This window comes from Marmota monax, unplaced genomic scaffold, assembly GCF_021218885.2.
Source record: "Marmota monax isolate L192 unplaced genomic scaffold, Marmota_monax_Labrador192_F-V1.1 WCK01_AAM20220418_F8-fsc00015, whole genome shotgun sequence".
Classification (NCBI taxonomy): domain Eukaryota; kingdom Metazoa; phylum Chordata; class Mammalia; order Rodentia; family Sciuridae; genus Marmota; species Marmota monax.
In genome coordinates this window covers 18,578,908-18,600,402 of record NW_026692194.1, presented here as the reverse complement: position 1 = coordinate 18,600,402, position 21,495 = coordinate 18,578,908, and the positions used below count along the sequence as shown (strand labels likewise).

The window sequence follows — 21,495 nt, the reverse complement described above, 5'->3', positions numbered from 1 at the left end:
TAGATGTACATGACAGTAGAGTGTATTTTGACATATATACATGGAGTATAACTTATTTTAATTAGTATCCCATTCTTGTTGTTGTACATGATATGGAGTTTCACTGGTGGAGTTTTCATATATGAACATAGAAAAGTTATGTCCAATTCATTCCACTGTCTTTCCTATTCCCATCCCTTCTCTCTTCCCTTCATGTCTAATCCACTGAACTTCTATTCTTCCCTCCCTCCACCCTTGTTGTATGTTAGCATCTGCATAGCAGAGAGAATATCCAACCTTTGGTTTTTTGGTGATTGGCTTATTTATTTTAGCATGGTAGTCTCCAAATCCATCCATTTACTGGCCAAAGTCATAAACTCATTCTTTTTTATGGCTGAGTAACAGTCCATTTTGCATATATACCACATTTTCTTTATCCATTCATCTCTTGAAGAACACCTAGGTTGGTTCCATAGCTTAGCTATTATGCTATAAGCATTGGTGTGCATATATACGTTGTTAAGAAATACTTTAAACAGTTTTAAATGAATAGTTTTTTTTGAGGCATTTTTTGCTATTCTTTCTAATAGCTTTGTAATGATATTTATGATATTATCAGTTATCTATTGCTGTGTAACAGATTACCCATAAAATAAGTGACTTAAAACAACAAACATTAATTGTCTAGTTGGCTATGACAGATAGTGATCCTTGGAAATTGATTGAAGTTTCCTTTATGGCCTAGAATATAGTTGGTTTTCATAAATATTCCATGTATAATGGAGAATGTACATTTTTCAAGTTTGATTGTTATGATCTATGATTGTATGTTAATCATATTCAATTAATTTATCTTAATTACCTTCTGACAGACCCTATCTCCAAATATAGTCACATTGGAGGGAGAAAAGCTGACCCAATTTAGTTCATAACATCTGCCTAGCCTTCCTTTTGTCTTCTTTTGAATAGATTCCCTTCACTTCTTAAGTCATTGAATTGTTTTTCATTATGACTTTGGGAATGTTAACACTTGCCTTATTTAACACTACATAATTCACTATCATTTTTATATAGCTGGGTTCAATCTTCAGCATCACATAAAAATAAATAAGTGAAAATAAAGGTATTGTGTCCATCTACAATTAAAATTTTTAAAAAATTACTTTTATTTTGCTCTCAAAGGATAGTTTAATTATGAATATGCATTCATGGTATAATTGCTTTATTCTTAATAGTAACTTGTCTTTTTTCTTTCAATAATGTCTGAAAAATTTCAACCCATTGTTTCTTTGAATACAATGTCTTTATCATTCTATTATCTAGAACCATGTTTAGATTATATTAAACCTTTTCACTGTGTCTTTACTTTTTAAAAAAAATCTTTCTGAGTTTTGTGTTAGTTTTTTGCTCAATCTTGTTCACCTGTTCTTTCCTTAGTTTATGTCTAATATGTTGTTTACCCTACCCATTGAGCTTCTAATTTTAGTTAATTTATCTTTTATTTGTAGTACTTCTCTTTGGTTCTTTTTCAAATCTGATTATTTTTAATAGTGTCTTCTTGATTATATTCAAACTTATCCTTCAATTTTGAAAAATATTTCATATTATTTTATCATCATAATCCTAATGTCTGTACCCATTCAGGTAGGCATCTGTTGTTTCTGTTGTCTCTGCTTGGTCTCATGGTCTTTCTGTCCTATGAGATGTCAACATGGAAGATCACGTTATATTATAACATCATATTATAACAGATACCTCTAGGACAAAGCAAGGTTCAGACACTTAAAATTCCTGATTTCTCTTTATTTTTGTTTTTTTTTTACTCCCTTTCCTGCAAACCTAGTGATATAATTAAAATCTTTTAAAAATTATTTTTCTTGATTTTAGATATTTTGTTAGGGAGTTCATCATATTGTTTACTCTATCATATAAACAGAATCATAGTTTCCAGATCTGTTATCAAAAATTATACAATCTAGGGAAATAAGCCATAGCATTAGATTAAAAAAAAAAGTGAAGAAAAAATATAAAAGAAGAAATCATATTTAAATATATTTTTAAAAACCAGAAGTTCAACAGCAACCAAAGTACTCACTGTCTCTCTCTTGCTAGATTATGAACATTTTCTTTGAGGATAAGATCCATGTTCTCATTTTTATGCCTTTAGCATGTAACGTCAAGCTTAATGCACAGGAGGGCTCAGTTAACGTATATATAATTTAGTAGAATGTATGAGTAAGTGCATTATGTGAGATTCCTAGATGGGGTTAATGGGAGATGTTTGGTATTTCATAATAGACATAGCAGTCTGTCTGCCTTTCACGACTTAAATTTTAAAGACTATTGTAATATTTTCCTTTTCCAAGTTTCTAGCAATATTCTAATTGCAATATGTGGTCTACCTAATTTCTGACTAGATTAAAAATTTTGCTCTTTCTTTTTCCTTTCATAAAATCAATTTTAGAGTATGCTACTGGGTAAAAATGGTTTCTATATATAAAATATTGGAGGAAAATATATATAGTAAAATGTTTTTAAAAACTTGCCGTGGTAATTTTAAAACACTTACCATGGTTAAAAAAAAATCAATTTTCTAAGGGAAAGGATTTTCTTGTAATAGTGGATTGTTGGGGAGGAAGTTAGAGATTAGTGTACATTTTATTTTAGTGTTACAAATTTTGGATATGTACTTTACAAAGTGCACCGTTAAATTTTGTTATTGAATTATATTGCTTAATTCTTTTCTACTTTTGAAACTGTTGTATTTACACTTATAGCAGGTAATTGTTTATGCCAGGCATGGTTAACTCATGCCTGTAATCCCAGCTACTGGGAAGGCTGAGGCAGGAAGATTGAAAGTTCAAGATCAGCTTGGGCAACTTAGACCCTGTTTCAAAAAAGAGCCAGGGAGTATAGCTCCTTTTTAGAGCATTTGATTGGTATGTGCAAGGGCCCTAGGTTTAATCTCTAGTAACTCCCCCACCCCATTAAGTACTGGGTATTTAAAATTGAAAATAAGGGATTGGAATAAAGGTATACAGTGAGATTAAAGAGCTAAATTTGAAGGTCATAAGCATTGAGGAGAATCTAGGAAAGGTGTGGTGTAAAGGAAACCAAGGAAGGTATTTTAAGTGTGAATGACCAACAGTGTTCAGTGTTGCAGAAGCCTTAAATGATTGGCTAAGAAGAGACAAGTTAGCAACCAAAAAATTAGGAATACACACATACACACACACATAATGGTATTTAACAGTTGGCTGGGGGTCAGAGGTTTAGTTTTTCCAGATTTCTGTGGTAAAAATATTTTTATTATGGCTAATTTTAAGCTACCAACATCTTGTCATTAGATCTGGAGTAGAGAAGAGATTTTACAACCAGCAGTGTACCACTACATATAAGAAATTCATGTTATTCAATAAGGAAAAGGAAAACCTAATCTAAATATGGGCAAGAATATGAACAGGCATTTCACAGAGGGGAAATATGAATGGTCAATATATATGCAAAGATGTTCATTTTACTAGTAAGTAGGGACATACAAATAAAAAATATAACACTAACAACAACAAAACCTTTGTTTTTATCCATTAGAATGCAAAAGTGTCTGATAATATCAAATTAGGTGAGGACATGGAGGGAAATAGTGATAGTCTCACATTGACAGGAGTGTAAATTAGTGTAACTGTTCTTGAGGGCATCCTGGCAGTAGTTATTAAAATTGGAAATACGCTTTCCTTCGACCTAGCAAATCAGATTCTAATTTCTCCTTTGGGGTGGTATTCTTACTTGCACACAAGAAGATGAATATATTCATTATGGTATTATTTGTAATAAAATTTACAGAACAATATATCCAGTGGTAATATTGTGGTTGTGCTAAAAAAACAACCTAGTCCTGTGTACATTATTTATATAATCTTAGCATTTTTTTTGAGTGTTTAGAGAAAGAAAGGAATTCAGGAAGTAAGAAGTAGAGAATGGGAAGGGATATATTTGCCCACAGTATGGGTAGTTTGATCAAGAAAAGGAAGAGAAATCTTACAATTAAAAAAAAAAGGATAAATACAGAAATTATAACATTGGAACAAAAATTGGAAAGCTATCACAAGTCAGGGTAGGAGAGAAGGAATTTATAGATGATGGTGTTCCTAAAAATCAATAGATCTCTTTGTTTAAAAAACAGAGAGATACATTCATAGAGAATGGGGAATGCATATGGTTTTTTTAAAAATTTATGAATTCCGTTTGAGTTAGTATCTCAAACTAACAGTTTTTTTTTTTTTTTTTCCTAATCCATGGAAGACAAGTAGGTTATTCTTTCTTCCTTTAAATGTTGAAATTGAATTTGGAAATCTTGACAGCACTTTTCTGATAATTAACTGTTATCTAGAGATAGTAGCCCCTAAAGGAAGGCAAGATGGCAAGGTCTAAACAAACCAAAGTGATCATACTTAACCATCTGATAAAAGTGCTTGATTAGACTTTTTCTCGTATCATCAATGCCATAGTTAGTTTGCCAAAAAACAGATCTAATTAGTTTGTGTTCTGTCTCAGAACTTTAAAATCACAAAAGATAGACATGGTAGTGTTTTGGTTTGGTTTAATTTGGGCTCCATGTTAAACATTCACATTTAAATAATATATTGGTTTTTCTAAAAATTTATAAAGCCCAACTAAAACATTATAACTGAGATTTTAGTTCAGAAATGTGGAATTTAAAGTTTGCCTTGTTTGTCAATCACTTAATTCTTTTTAGTTCATTACTTATAAAAACCACTGAAGAGATAGACAGGTCAGGGAAGAACATAAAAACATTTCAGGAATAGTAAACATTACATGTTCTCTCAATTTATTCTTTAAAATTTCCATTAAGGTAAATTATATTAAGTTCAGCTTTTGATATACTTCTCATTTCTTCAGAAACTTTAGTGGTTTTCTACCAAATAAGTCCAGAAGCCTTAGAGTTCCAGTATGCAAAACAGTAAATGAGAGAATGCATATTTCCTGTTTCCATTGCACAAAAGATTATTTTTTATAGACAAATTTAGTTTAAAAGCAGTACTTAACTTCCATGGCTCTTGTGTTCCATCATCCAAGCACAATAATATAGAATCAAAAATTTTAAGTGAGAGTTAGTTAAAAATTAGTTGCTTTTTGTACAAAGACTCCAAAACATAGATTAGCAAATACATAGTTTTATTTTGTTAGTGATAGTTCATGAACAGAACCAGTGAGAGGAAATGCTGCCATGGTAACATAAGCCAGACTGTTATTTGCAGCAGTACTCAGGATACTTTACTGCCCTGAAACTGCAAGTTTTTAGTACTAGATCTTGCAATTTGCTGTTTCAAGGAAATAGTAATTCTACTGTGATAAAAACAATTTGCAGTACTCTCACAATAGAATTTGAAAAGTAGACTTGAACTAAATTGTTTCTAGGAGTGGAAAACCTAGGTAGAATATGGCTAGAATTATTAAAAGAATTGTTTCATTCAGTGTATGAAAAATAATGCCTGCATATCTTTCTTTTTTTTTCTTTTTTTGAGGCAGTGTCTTCCTATCTTGCCAAGGCTGGTCTCAAACTCCTTGGGTTCAAGTGATCTTCCTACCTATCTCCTAAGTATCTAGAACTATAGGCACCTACCACTGTGCCTGGCTCCTTACATTATTATTATTATTATTATTATTTCTTCTTCTTCTTCTTCTTCTTCTTCTTCTTCTTCTTCTTCTTCTTCTTCTTCTTCTTCTTCCTTCTTCCTTCTTCCTTCTTTCTTCTTTCTTCTTTCTTTTTCAATTGAATTGGCTTTGGGACAAAGAGTATTATAGTTGCTAACATTTCAAAGTTTTATTTCCCTTCCTTAAAGTATATTTATCATTGGGTTCACATGACCAAATATATATCTAAATTTCATCACTTAATCCAAAAAACATTTGTAAAACTTTCTTTAGACCAAAAATCATAATGTTGAATACTTCCTTGGTATAATTTATGTGATATCTTGCTACTAAATACCAGAAAGATTAATCTGATAATCTAATACATTCTTCCTGTATGACAGAGTGATAGGATATCCATAGTTTTTCTTTTCCTTTACATTTAAATTGCTGGGATGTTTAAAAATGCTTTACACTCAATTGTTGTATCTTTTCACAGATAGGAGTTTTTTGTTTTCCTTTCTAAATTTTTTTTATCCCTGTTTATTATCTAACTTGTGTCTCATGGTCAGAATTAATTTATTTTTGTTCTTATTATTAGTTTTGTTAAACTCTTTTATCTCTTAGGAGTAAAGGAATAAGAATATAATGTTATTTACCAATATTCAATAAACCTTTCTATGTGCCAAGTTTGGAATAACCCACTTATTTTGCAGCTGTGTCATCTACATATAAATTACCTTTTTTGAATCTCATCCCACCTTAGTGAAGTGGCCTGGATTGGTGTTTTGTTTGTGGATAAAATGTGATGAGAGGTCTAATTCTCAGAGATTAAAATATTTGTCCAGTGTCACATAGCCAGTTAATAAGCAATGATTGGGATCTCAGTCTTTTGTGTTTTATGTTTGTTTTCTTATTCTGACAATTGGGATAGAACCCAAGGCTGACACAAACAAGCACTCTATCACTGAGCTACACTCCAGCTCTTAGTTTCTCAGTTTTTAAATTTGTGGAACCATGTTTTTTTTAATTATGCCATTATTCTGTAAAAATTATGTCATAAGTACGCCTGTAATCCCAGCAACTCTGGAGGCTGAAGCAGAAAGATCACAAGTTCAAGGCCAGCCTCATCAATTTAGCAAGGCCCTAATGCAACTTAGGGAGACCCTGTCTCAAAATAGAAAATAAAAAGGGATGAGGATGTGGCTCAGTTGTTTGTGCCCCTGGCTTCAACCCACAGTACAAAAACACAACCAAACAGAAAATTAGTTTGAACTTCTCTAGTATTGTGAGGAAATTTTGTACATCACATGGGTACTACAATCATGCATAGCTAATTCACTTCAACTTTTGTATTGTACTCAAAAGATACTGGAGGGTTCCCCTCCACAACATTTATTAAAAACATTCTGACACTGATTGTGTATGTTTAAAAATTCCATGTTACTAATTCATATGCATTTTTTTGTAGGTTAATGGCAAAGGTTCCTTATGGTGTGTTGATCCAGAATATAAACCCAATCTTATGCAGGCACTGAAGAAGCAACCTTTTTCCTCAGAGCCTCGTAACTGTCAGTGGTGAGTTAGATGGTTTTATTGTGTGAGTTGGAGAAACTTAACAAAGTTGTGCGACTTTTTAATTGTATAGAGAGGTATCTGTGTATGACATTAACTAAAGCATTTATGTTTACTTATGGTTGAATTTGTGTCTAGGAAATAAGAAATTGGATAATTGAGAACAAATAAATTATCAGAAATTAAGACTATTAACAGTTTGTCATAACATTTTTATATACATTTTTAGAGTTCCTATTTTATTTTTTTCCTCTTTAATAGCACTTTTAATATTTATAATTTTGTTAGTTCTAAAAGTTTAAACAGCAAGTAGAATACTTTTTTGAAGGCTCCCCCTTCCTCGTAAAAGTAATTATAATGTATTTTCCTATAATTTCCCTTGACTTTTATTTTTAAACCCAGTTATGACAAGTACTGTGACACACATCTATAATCCTAGCTACTCTGGAGAAGAGGCAGGAGGATGGCAAATTTGAGGACAGCCCGGGCAATTTATCAAGACCTTCACAAAATGGAAAAGGGATGAGGATGTAGCTCATTGTAGAGCAGCCCTCTACTTAATGCCCAGTACTGCAAGAAAAACAAATAGTAAGCCCAGCTACTCCTATGGATTTTTTTCTAGCTTTCTCTTTTTAAGTTAGATCTGAAAATAATGTGAACTCCTTAAATACTTTTAGTGGTAGTCTGTGATGCTTAACTTGTATTTTGAAAACTTTAAAAAGGTTTTTAATAGGGGCTGGGGATGTGGCTCAAGCGGTAGCGCGCTCGCCTGGCATGCGTGGGGTGCTGGGTTCGATCCTCAGCACCATATAAAAGTAAAATAAAGATGTTGTGTCCACCGAAAACTAAAAAATAAATATTAAAAAATTCTAAAAAAAAGATTTTTAATAATATAATAAATGAAAAATTTCAAACACATGTAAGGGAGTACATTATAATGAACTCTGAGATGCAACAATTATTAATATTCATATAATGGTTCATTTGAATTCTTAAGGTATTATTAGATATAGAAGAATGGTTACAATTGAATACTGTAAAAAACTAGGAAAACCAAAATTGAAATGCTAATAATATGCACACCAATTGAGATTTTAAGTTTTTACCATATTGGAAGATTAGATGGATCATTTTTTAAAAAAACTATGGAGTGATTTCTCCTTGTGAAGTAAAACCTAGAAAAGAAGTTATCCGTACTTGTATCTTCATCTGGGAGTTATTTTCTTCAGTATTAGTTAATGTTGGTGTTTATGAGGTGTTCTAGTTAAGTTATACATTAGAAACTAGTGAAAAAGTTCTAGTTAATGTTCACTTGTGTGTTTTATTTAACTCTGCTTTTTTTTTTAGAGAGAGAGAGAGAGAATTTTTTTTAATATTTATTTTTTAGTTTTCAGCGGACACAACATCTTTGTTTGTTTGTATATGGTGCTGAGGATCGAACCCGGACCGCACCCATGCCAGGCGAGCGCGCTACCGCTTGAGCCACATCTCCAGCCCTAACTGTGCTTTTTAAAAATAAGAATAAGTGGGAGAATTGGCACTATTTTTTTGTAAACCATCACAAATGCATTTTACTGGGCCTTTGATAAGTTGCATTTTCATGTTTATGTTTTTTAGCGTTATCATAACTGTAGATGTTAAACAAAAGTGGTTTTGTGATTTAAAAATAGATTAACTGACAGCAAAGAGATTACAAATCTTTAACTTTAAAACCTTAATGTAAAATGAAATATTTTCTCCCTTTTTGGTTCATCTGACAGACTTTTTTATAGCCCTCTCATGTTATAATTTACAAATCTGAGAAAGGATGGATAAGATGCAATGTATGTAAAAGCTGATTAGGAAGGAAATAAACTTTTCATTCCATTAATAAAACAGATTATTTTGTACTGGCAAAAAGTCCAAAGAACAGAAGATGTTTTTCCCAAAAAATATTTTAATTTCTGGAATGGGAGGTAGGGGTGGAAACCCACCTATGTATGTCTTTCTCCACAAAGAAAGTTTAATTTGATATTGATGATTCTTAATAAAATCAGGAACTTAACTGGTATCATTAGTCTTCATTAAACACTAGTTTTTTAAATGCTTTGATTTCTGTGGTAATAACTATGTTAATACTATATCAAACATATACATATATGTAAAAAATACATATAATACAAAACCAATAACTATAACTGTTTCAGGCATTTAAGAAATATATTTTTAGTTGTTATTGGACATAATAACCTTACTTATTTGTTTGCTTGTTTGTTTGTTTACCACTGAGCCACAACCCCAGCCCTGTTCCAGGCATTTTAAATGTATTGTTCTTATTTAATTTTCCCAACATTGTGTGTAATTAATTATTTGGTCTAAGAGCACCCAAATAATTGTGATTTAATATTGGTTGAGCGCCAATATTGGTAGTATGTACTTTATGCTCTGGCCAACTCTTCCTAAATTGAGTATTATTAGCAAAATTACAAGGTAAAAACAGTCTGTTTTTTATGGTACAAATCAGTTCTATTTGTGACTAAGTTATGAAAAGCAAAATAAATTGAACATGCTTGTGTCTTTATTTTTCAGTGGTTCTTTATCACCTCACTACCTAAGCTCTGTTTTCAAGCAGAACCAGGTGCGAACCCTCAAAGGTAAGGGTAAAGATCAGTCTTTTAAATTAAAAAAAAAAAAAAAAAAAATTTAAAAAAAGTTAAAATTCAGGATTTTTTTTCTGATTATAAATTATATGTTAATTGTAGAAGTTTCAGTAATTAAAACACATAAAAGAGAAGGTAAATGCCACCCTTTATTCTATTGTTAACATTTTGATATAATTCCTTCGGTCTTTTATATATGTTATGTGTGTGTATACACACATATACACACACATTTTTTTCCTCCTAACAGTGGACTTGATGTGTGTATAGTTTTAAGTCCTTTTTTCATTTACCTTTTTTTTTTAGAATTAGTTGGGCACAATACCTTTATTTTATTTTATTTTATGTAGTGCTGAGGATTGAACACCCAGGGCCTTGCACCTGCTAGACAAGTGTTCTACTGCTGAGCCACAATCCCAGCCCTCATTTATTTTTATATGTATTTTTCTTTGAAAATTGGATTTAGTTTCTAGTAATATCTTCAATAAAGTTATCTTTATCTGTTTTTTGTGCATTTAATTACCTAAGAATGGCTTTATATTTATAAAATGGTTGGGGGAAAAATCAAAATAACAATATTGTTTCAAAGCATGCAAAATTTGCTGTAACAGCAGAGTTAAGTAGTTGCAAAAGAGACCTATTATTTCCTTGGTTTTTCCTCCTTTGTTATGCTTTATGCAAAGCATAAAGTATTTACTTTCTGACTCTTTACTGAAGAAGTTTGCCATTCCCTGGATTAGAATATAGTTCAGAATATTTCTCTAATAGGTTATTTAAATGTGAAGAGTTTTAGTTGAGCAAGCTAAGTTGACTTTTAAAATTTTTTTATTAATTATTAAAAACAAATTAAAAATTTGAATAAGGGATTTGCTTTCCTTCTCATAATTAATGTTATAGATTAGTAGTTTATTAAAATAGGTTTTTCTAACATTGTTGCTTTGATGCCTAGAGACATTTCCATGACCTTTGAAAATAAAATTCTCAGACTAACGCCTTTCTGTGTAACAGACATTTTTGGCTCTTTCAAATGATATACTAAGCTGAACCTCAGTAACGTTGTACTGATGTCTGCAAAAATATGGGAGGGAAAGAGTGAAAAAGCTTTAGAGAACTCTGCAAGAAGTCAAGTGGATAGGGAATTGGTTTTGGATAATGTTCTTTCTTTGCATAAGGCAGGCTTCGGTTTTCTTTTACTTTGTGGGTAAATGTGGTTTCTCTTTACATTTAGATACTGCTGAAACTGCTTTATCTTTTTATTGCCTCAATAAATGCTGACCTTTTGCTCTTAAGCTCAGTTTACAGATACATGTTGAAAACATGTTCTTTAAGGATTCTGTGACTTACTGTTATGCTTTGCATGCATTATCTCATTCATTCCCTGCAACCATCCTTTAAGGTATTCTTACCCCTTATTTACAAATTAGGAAACTAAATTTTGGAGAGGTTGACTAACTTTTTCAAGGTCACACAAACTAGTAAATGACAGAGGGATTCAGGTCCAGGAATTCTCACTTCAAAGCTTGCACCTCATACCAGATATGACCCATTGGAGGAGTTGCTGAAGAGCTTTAAATAATAGAAATGACATTACCCATTTTGTGGTTTTATAAAGATCACTTTAGTATTACTGTTGGCTGCAGTATTACCTTATACATTCATCTCTCACTTCATAGAATCATCTTTTCTGATCATTACATTGTAACTAACATTAAACATTTAAGATTAATGGAGGTTAGGTTTAGGAACTCTAGAACCACTATCAGCCAAAACTGATATAGCACTTTGTTTGAAGTATAGTTGTCTCTTGTTCAACTTGCTAACTTTATGTGCCAATATCTATATTACAGTGTTGTTATAATAGGTAGCAGGAAATACAGGACTTTCATACTGATATAGCAAAACAAAACTTTTTGGTCAAGATTTGGGCTTGGTGTGGGTTTGGGTAAATTCATCTGTTTTAAAACATTACTGAGCTGTGCTATGACACTGTTTTAGGTACAGGGTACCTCAGTAAACAAAACAGATAAAAATGGAACTCATATTCTGGTTAGTAAATTTTAGAAACACCTAGTATACTACAAATAAATATAAAATTGAGGCAGTTGGAAATGATGTTAGGGCTCAGCACAAATTGAAATTCAAATTTAATGTTGAAAATTAGCATAATTTCTGTCTTAACCTGAGTCCAGACTACACCAATGGACCAAACAGCTTAACGCTTTGATAGTTTATTTAAATTGCTGTCTTACTGAAAGAGACAGCCTCTTCATTTGGATGCCTTATAAATGTGCATGTTAATTTGTTTTGGTTTTGGTTTTGGTACTAGGGATTAAACTCAGGGGCACTCAACCTCTGAGCCACATCCCCAGCCTTGTTACTTTGTATTTTACTTAGAGGCAGGGTCTCACTGGGTTACTTAGTGCCTCACTTTTGCTGAGGCTGGCTTTGAACTCTTAAGATCCTCCTGCCTCAGCCTCCCAAGAGGCTGGGATTACAGGCATGCACCACTGCACCCAGCTATATCTTAGTTTTGATAGAAGCAGTTAATACTTTTCATATATATATATATATATATATATATATATATATATATATATATACTTTTTAAAGAGACAGAGAGAGAGAGAGAGAAAGAGAATTTTTTGATATTTATTTATTTTTTAATTTTCTGCAGACACAACATCTTTGTTTGTATGTGGTGCTGAGGATCGAACCTGGGCCACATGCATGCCAGGCGAACGCGCTACTGCTTGAGCCACATCCCCAGCCCCCTTTTCATATTTTTTATTAGTGAACTTATAACCCTTCAAATTCTTTCTACATTTTTTTTTTAACTTTATTTAGATGTGGATACTGACATTTAATTTGAGGTCAATCTACCACTGAGTTATATTCCCAGGCCTTTTTACTTTATTTTGAGACAGGGTCTCATTAAGTTGTTGAGACTGGCCTTGAACTTGTGATTCTCCTGCCTGTGCCTTCTGAGTCACTGGGATTACAGGGATGTGTCTTCAAATTTGACTTCTATTCCTACAGTCTTAATATCATCCTTTAAGCATGAGGACCGAGAATCAGACAATAGAATCATGTTTGTCTTATAACCTTTACTTTCATAGGGCTAAAACTTGTGTCCTAATTTTTTTTCTCAATCATTGTTAATAATTTCTCAGGATTAAAGCTAAGGAAATATAAATCAAGAGGTGGAAATTAACAATTTTGATAGATCTTCATTTGAACAGTTATGAAATTAATAGCATGTTTTGAACTACCAAATTTTGGTTCCTGGTGAACTGGATATGTTAGATAATATAACTAATAGTGTTGTTTGCCTTTTTGGGGGAGTGGGGGGCTGGGAAGACTGGGGATTGAACCTGGGGTGCTTTACCACTGAACAACATCCCCAGCTCTTTTTATTTTGTGACAGGGTCTCACTAAATTGCTTAGGGCTTCACCAAATTGCTGAGGCTAGCCTTGAACTTGCAATCCTCTCTCAGCCTCCCAGTTTGTTGGGCTCACAGGTGTGCATCACTGTACCTGGCAGTGTTGTTGTTTTAAAAAACAGCCTCCTTTAAAATAGTCAAAATGCTTTATCAGTGAAAAGTAACATTATATGAAGTATTTTAAGCTCTGTCAGTACATTGTCTGTACCCTATGAAAAAAATTGCTGTTTACATTTGTTTATCATAAGTAATTATTTGCTCATTTAGATTGACAATCACTTTCTCTGTGCTGAGTAAGCATCCCAACCAGTATCTGGTGTGTAGTAGAAGCTGTTTTTTTAAGTAGGAGAACATACACCAAAATCTTAATCTTTAAGTATGTGCAAATATTTAACAATAGCCTCTCTTTTGAAGAACATTAATGTTACCATTCTTCCCTTTTCAGAATCTGATATTGATGCTGCCGCTGCAATGATGCTTTTAAATACTTCCATAGAGCAGGGGATTTTAGAATGTAAGTCATGATGCTTTTGTTTTTAAGAAACATTTTCAAATTTAATTTAGAAATACACAAATTATTTCTCTTCAGCTAAATTTTCTTTTAATCTGAAAAACTTATTCTGTTTTATTATATTTTCATTAATTTATGAGATTAATTGAAAGATTGAAGTTAATGCTGTGAAAGATTTTTGCATTAAACAAGAAATGGAGAAAAATATTATATTTAGAAAATAAGTTTGATGAGCTAAAAGTAAAAATGAAAGGTGTATGCAATAAAATACAGGAAAGCATATTGAGTTCTGACAGCAAAAGATACCTGTAAGAAAAATAACATGAACGGTTAGGGTTGTAGCTCAGTGGTAGAGTGCTTGCCTAGCATGTGTGAGACCCTGAATTTGATACCCAGCGAGACTGAAAGAAAGAAAACAATAAACAAATAAAAGAATGGGACAATTTTTTCACTATGTGATAGACAAAGGATTAATATCCAGTCTCTATATAAAAGATCCTATAAATAAGAAATAATAAAACAGTTTAACAGAAAAGTCATCAAAATATATGAATAGATAGGTCTCAGATGAGGAAATATAGACAATACCCATGTAAAAAGGATGTATAACTCCTCTAGAAATTAGGAAATGCAAAATAAAATAATATGAAGATTCTATTTTTGTCTAGGAGATTGTAAGAAATTAAAATGATAGGTTTTGTCAAATACTGTTGGATGTTAAATGGTACTACCATTTCAGAAGGCAGTTGAGGAATACCAATTGTAACTTTGTGTTTATATATATCTTTGTTTTTAATTTTATTTTATTATTTTTATGTGGTGTTGAGGATCAAACCCAATGCCTCATGCACGCTAGGCGAGCACTCTACCACTGAGTCATGGCCCCAGCCCCATGTATATATCCTTTTACTTAGCACTTCTATCTCTCGGTCTCAATCCTAGTAAATGATTTGCATATGCATGAGGAAAGCTATTCAGAACTTTCATTGCAGCATTATTTGTACTGTACTGGTGAAAAGCTAGGAACAACTTACATATCGACAAGGAAATGGTTGGCTAAACAGTGGTATATTCATATTGGGGCATTCTGGGCAAGTAGTTAAAAATGATTGTATATTCCATGGAAAGGTGAAGACATACTATTAAATGGTTTTAAAATGTTTCAGATTAATGCTTATAGAATGGTATGATCTGGTTAAAAAAGAAAAAAACTACTAAACATTACTAGTCTAAGGCACTTACTGCTCAGTTTTTAGTGGTGTGTTTTTGCAATCAAATGCTTTTGACCTAGTGATAGAAGTTCTCTTTTCCACAGGTGAAAAGCCTCTTCCTCTTAAAACATCATTGCAGAAAAAGAGGAATTATGGTAATGCATTTAATCATCCCAGTGCTATAAGATTACAAGAGAGTGATTCTTCCACCACCAGCATTGATCCAAAAGAAGATCATAATTACAGTGCAAGTAGCATGGCAGCACAGCGCTGTGCATCCAGATCTAGTGTGTCTTCCTTGTCTTCTGTGGATGAGGTCTATGAATTTATCCCAAAGAGTAGCCATGTGGGAAGTGATGGCAGTGAAGGATTTCACAGTGAAGAAGACACAGATGTTGATTATGAAGATGATCCTCTTGGAGACAGTGGCTACGCATCACAGGCTTGTGCAGATACCGCTCAGAAAGGGCAGCCAGGCAAAAAGATGCGAAAACAGTCATGTCAAGAAATTGATGAGGAGCTCAAAGAGGCAGCTGGATCTCTGCTCCACCTTGCTGGAATTCGTACATGTCTGGGTTCCCTGATAAGTACTGCAAAGACACAAAGTCAAAAGCAACGGAAAAAATAGAAATGCTTTTTGGTGTGAAATTATTTTAAAGTGTGGCAATACTCTTCTACTTAATTCTTTACAAGGGATATCAAAGCCATAATCGACTTTAGTTTTAAGGTGAGGAGGGGTGCCAATTACTTGTTTCTTTCAAAACATTTTTGATTTCTGTTTATTTTTTAAAATTTAACCATTGCTGTAATGATCATGCCCAATCGTAAACATGTGATTAAAAAGCCTGAGAGCATAATTTTTGTGATAAGTGTCTCTTAAGATTTGGAAATTGTTACATATGAAAATCCATAGTTACTGATCCCATTAAAATTTTTGCTGATATCTTTGTCATATACTCCTCCCTGCCACATGACCTAGTAGGGTAAGATTTGAATTATTTTAATTGTGTCTTATTTTTTGTTTTAAATTATTTGTTGAACATGAGCAAAGTCAAATATAAATCAGAAAAGATCCTAGATGTCTAGAAAATTCCTGTCAATAATATAGGTAAAAAATCCAACAGTGTTGTAAGATTTAGAAAAGAAAATTTGGGGATGTGATTTCATCTAAGAAGACTACAGTTCCTATTACAGTAGTATCTGAAGTGTTTTTACATCATGGATGACGCATAGCATTCATTGGGGCCTTTTATTTTTTCCCAAAGTGCTCTGCAACCACTGTTTAAGCCACCAGCTGTCTATGTGAAGTGGAAATTGTCCACTCAGAGGATATAGCCATAGAGTGTTATGGAGTAACGCCAATTTTGACATACTTTTGCAATAAGAATCTTTCATTTGCTTTCCTAAATACACTGCATTCTAAGAGTCTTATAACCAGATGGAGTGGAATACTTATTACTTATGTTATCATAAATGAAAGTAGGTCATTTAGGAAAAAAAAAAGAACAAAACTTTCCAAGCTTTGTATGAATTAAAATTGAATGTATACGAAATAAATTTTAAAAGGCTTAACTGTAGAGCTAAAATACTTTCTCGGATTTCAACACTCATATAAAATTAGATCTTACACAAAACTTTTTGAGGAGGCAGTGTAATACTTATATGTGCCATTAATCCATGCTAAAAGGTTTTTATATTACTATTCCAGCATTGTCTTAAAATGTTTTAAGTATTTAAACAAATCTGCTTATGAGACAGTTTTTTATAATATCATTTATATAGTTTGACTACATTATGGAGAAAGAACAGGGATACTAAAACTATAATTTATTACATTGCTTTTTACAATGGTGGGGACGACTTTGGAAAAGTCATTCTTATGATACATTCTATGTCATAGACAATGACTTAATTTTCATTTTTCCCCATAATTTTTATACGTAGATACACACACACACATGCAGAGTCAAACTCAAGATGTTGATTTCCTGCTCTCAGCTGTGTTTATGACTATAAAACATTTTCTTGGATTTTTTTAAAGACATAAATGTTTTTATTTTAGCTTCTAAATTTTATTTCGACAAAACTGTCAAAAGAAGAATAATAACAAATGTATCTTTCAATTGATAAGACTTTTATACAGGGATAATAGCATTAATGTTTTCTGTCCTGTTTCCCTGTCAGTTGTCATTGATTATAGATAACTACCTTAATACAATTGGTGCTGTTGAAATACAGTAATTTTTTCATTTGTTGATAATGTAGGATGAGTTATTTGGACTTTTTCCTTCATAAATGTCACATCTCCAGCAAATAGCTAAGCCAGGTTAGCCTCTTTTACTATAGACAGTGAATAAAACACCAAAAACAAACAAAAAAACCCTTTTACCACGGTGTAAATAGTAAAGAGATTACAAAAATGGATGTATTCTCAGCTGTAATAGGGATCTTCAAAATGTCTTCATATATGTAACTCCTTAATTTCTTTGATTTTTTTTCTCCCTCTGTACTTATCCAACAAATTTAAATGTTTAAGCTACCTTCATCATTAGCAAGGACAATAAACACTGTACTAACATCTACCAGGGAGAAGTTAGACATTTTATTTACACCCAAGTCTTGTATAAGATTCGTGTGTCATATTCCATTTGCTAATACAACACAGCAGTTATTTTCAAGGGGAGCAGCTTTTTAATTATGGTCCCGCTGTTCTCACTCCTGAGGTGTGTGGAGATAGAAACATGTCTCATAGCCATACAATTAAGGAAAGTCATTCCAAGTCCTGTGGACTAGAAATTGTATTCCAAATAATAAATTAATTTTGCTGTAGTAAGAACAATTTGGAAACCCCAGAGAAGTTACATGTTTTTCAATAACTGTGACTTAAATTAACATACAATTTGCCTTACATCAAAAAAATAGAAAGTTGGTTGCAACCTATTCCAGTTTATACTAGATCCCTAGTGAGAGTTTTGTCTCAGCACGATTAATCTTCATCTGTGAAGATGAAGAATCTGTGTTTCCCGAATATGTATTTTTGACATTTGTTTGTGCAATATATTACTAAATTAGTTAATATTTTACTTTACAAATTCAGAAGAAAACAGATTACCTGCATTTGTGGAAAAGCTAACTATTGGTGGATACCTCCCTTTTTCCACCTTTGAGCTTTTCCTGTCCTCATAGTCAGCATGACTTCTCTTAAATTAGATTCCTTTGTATATTGTAAAGTTTAGTATATATATATATATATTTTTTTTTCTTTTGCTACTTTCTGAGGCATTATGTAAAGGGTTCATATTAGATGGTCAGTCAAATATACGTTAGCAAAAAATTCAAAGCTAGAGAAAGTGTTAAGGAGGGAATGTGTGTGTTTTGGTAGGCCAGGAAGCCTTCCCCAGCAATTTAAGCAACAGATGTGAATACTTCACAAAGTGTAAAGACTTTTGTCTTAAATACTACAGTAATTTAACACCCTTTTGTGAAGACTCATTTAAGAGACTTTGAGGCTTTCTGGTTTATATATACTTTATAGTTTTATTAGTTTGAAATGTGTAAGCTTTGATTTAAACAAAGTTTACTTCAGTATGTTATGATATAGTCAAAATATTTATTGAAAGGGAAAATAGAATATTTTAATGTTATACCTGCCATTTTTTCTTAAAGTACATTCTTTGCATCTAACTGCCAGTGCCATTGTCAAAACTTGTTTCTAAAATTGTTGTACATTTTTTTATTAAACTAAGTGCTTGATTTTAAAGTATTATGTTGCCATCAGATAGTATATAAAAATGTATAATTGCCAATTCATTGTAACTACTATTTATTTTTAAATGAAAGTATAAAGATGCTTTCTGTTTCAAGAAATTTGTTATTAAACTGTTTTCTCTTTTTTGATGTAGCATAAAAATTGTCTTCAGTTGGAATTGTAACTGCCAGTAGATGACCAGTCACAAGTGAACCACTTCTTAGTTGCCAGTCTTTGCTCATATTAAAAACAACTTACAAATGTTTAGTTTTTGTATCTAATCTCTGATAATTAAAATGTTTATAAAGTTTATTTTTACCAAAGAGATACAATTCATTATGATAAAGTATTGCAGAGTAAACTTTGTTTTATAACATTTTTTGTGCTTTCTCTGTTCTTTGGGGGATGAGAGGAGGGACAGTGTAGATGTAAGGTGGCACATCCTTCTACACACACACTAAGTGCAGTGGTGTTACTTCAAAAATATCAATAATACCATCTGTTTGAAAATTGGGACATGTATTATAAAATGGATTAATTTACAAGCAACGTTTTGATTTTAAGTTTTCAACCCCCATTAACTTCTGTACTGATAATTTAGTCTTTTACATGGAATTATTTATATGAAATGAGACAACTATATTGATTTTAAACTACTACCACTCTGTGTCCTTTGCCTTTTAAGGCATCCTCTTGAAATAGAAAATGATTAAAATAATAACCATTCGGGGGTCATGATGTATTCTGAAATACTTTTATTCTCATTATTACATTCATTTTCTAGCTCATACTAGTCTTGAAATAGAGAAATATATTTTAGGAAAATAAGTTATTAGAGTGAATTTGAAATACACGAATCTTTTTCTCAAGAATTTCAGGACATACCACTTGATGTGACTTTAAAATATAGAAATAAGACTGTCAAAATGTACAATAACTTAGATTTCAAATCACTGAAAACTCTTCAGGAATAAAAATTAATTTTAATCTCAGAAATAACAGTATTTATCTGGACACTGTGTGTATGCCTTGTAGTCCCAGCTACTTGAGAAACTGAGGCAGGAAGATTGTTTGAGCCTAGGAATTTGAGGTCAGCCTGGGCAAAATGGTGAAAGGCTGTCCAAAAATAAGTATATTACATGAAATTTGAAATAGAGAAAGTTTATACGCTTTCCACTGAAAAACATCTCTGTGTTACACAGAATATTTATGGAAAGTTTGAATTATAAAAGTGTCTTTACAAATCTGTTGAAAAAGTAGCCTTTTCTAGGGAACATCAAGGCAAGCTCAAAGGGCTTATTTCCTAATGTGGAAATAATAATAAATAATAATCCCTTCTTAGTGATTCTCACACAAAATTTTGTGTAAGTGGATTTACTTCCATTGTACATTTTCCTCAACCTTCAGATTTGGACTCCAATAAATATTTACAAGTCAGTCTTGGAAAATAAAAGAGGAAACCAAGAATTGGGTAGAAAAGAGATCATAGGAAGTCGAATTAGAGGAGATTTATGAAGCTGAAGCAAAATTGCTGTCTACTGGTTGAGGATTCTAAAGACACTGCAGTGTAGCTAAATTCATATGATAATTTGTAGAAAGGAGTTGAGAAAAAATTTCACACCTTGAGAGCCTCTTTTCACTTGAGTTTTTGTGTGCCTAATCCCAAGCATTGTGCTTTAAGTCTGTGACATACAATATGTGCTAAGAAACAAAAATAGACAATCTCTGAAACATGTAAATATGTAATTGTGAATTGTGATTGCTACACAAGAATAGGGCCTAGAACATATAATATATAATCTGGGATTTTAGTGGTGGCTTCCCCTAGAATGTGACTTAAACTGGGATCTGAAAGATACATGTTAATCTGGGAATAAAAACATGGTGAATTGTTCTGGGCAAGGGTAGCTTCAGAAAGATCTTTGTGATACCAGAAAACATGAAACTTTCAGTGAATTAAAGGTTAGTGTGAGTACAAAGAGTTCAGACTGGGATCACAGCATCTGGGAAAGACTTTGAAATTGTATGCAATTTAAGAGATCACCTTAAGACTTTCACTTGCAGCCGTAATGGAGTGGCAGGACAAAATTTAAGTGCGTCTTTAGCAACAAAAACGGACAAAATATTTGAAACAATATTTTTTAACAAGATCCATAAGAATGTTTTACCTATAGCCAGACTAATGAATAGAAAAAGGACACAAATGAAACAGTACCTATAGACAGATTATACAGATATTAAAAGGATGTACATGAATAATATGAAGAATTTTATGTGAATAAAGTCGACAACTTAGAGAAAATGAAGTTTCTTAAAAGACATACAAGCAAAATACCAGCAAACAACAAAATGAGCAAAATATCTGAAGAGAAAATTTATCAGAGTAGATAAAGAAATGGCAAATAAGTACATGTAATGATGTTCAACATCATACATTATTAGGAAATTGCAAGTTACAACAACAATAAAGGAGCTAGAGTTGTGGCTCAGTGGCAGAGCATTTGCCTGGCATGTGTGAGATCCTGGGTTCAATCTTCTGCACCGCATATAAATAAATAAAAGATCCATTGACAACTAAAAAAAAAATACTACCACACCCCTATTAGAATGGCTAAAAAAAACTGACAGTTTGGCAGTTTCTTACAAAACAGAACATACTCTCCATACAATCCATCTCCTTAGAATGTATTCAAATGAGTTGAAAGCATTCCATAAAAAGTTGTAGACGAATGTCTTA

The 21,495-nt window shown here is 32.2% G+C and overlaps 1 protein-coding gene across 3 annotated transcripts in view; it reads left to right on the top strand.

Moving 5' to 3' along the window:
• Positions 1 to 19,493, top strand: part of Foxn2 (forkhead box N2) — a 59,415-nt gene extending 39,922 nt beyond the window's left edge. For all 3 annotated transcript variants that reach the window (XM_046424573.2, XM_046424554.2, XM_046424562.2), the window contains exons 3-6: positions 7,106 to 7,212; positions 9,778 to 9,842; positions 13,734 to 13,802; positions 15,115 to 19,493. In XM_046424573.2, coding sequence (XP_046280529.1) covers positions 7,106 to 7,212; positions 9,778 to 9,842; positions 13,734 to 13,802; positions 15,115 to 15,638 — 765 coding nt within the window. In that variant the 3' untranslated portion in view covers positions 15,639 to 19,493. The remainder of the gene's footprint in view (positions 1 to 7,105; positions 7,213 to 9,777; positions 9,843 to 13,733; positions 13,803 to 15,114) is intronic.
• Positions 19,494 to 21,495: the final 2,002 nt, after the last annotated feature.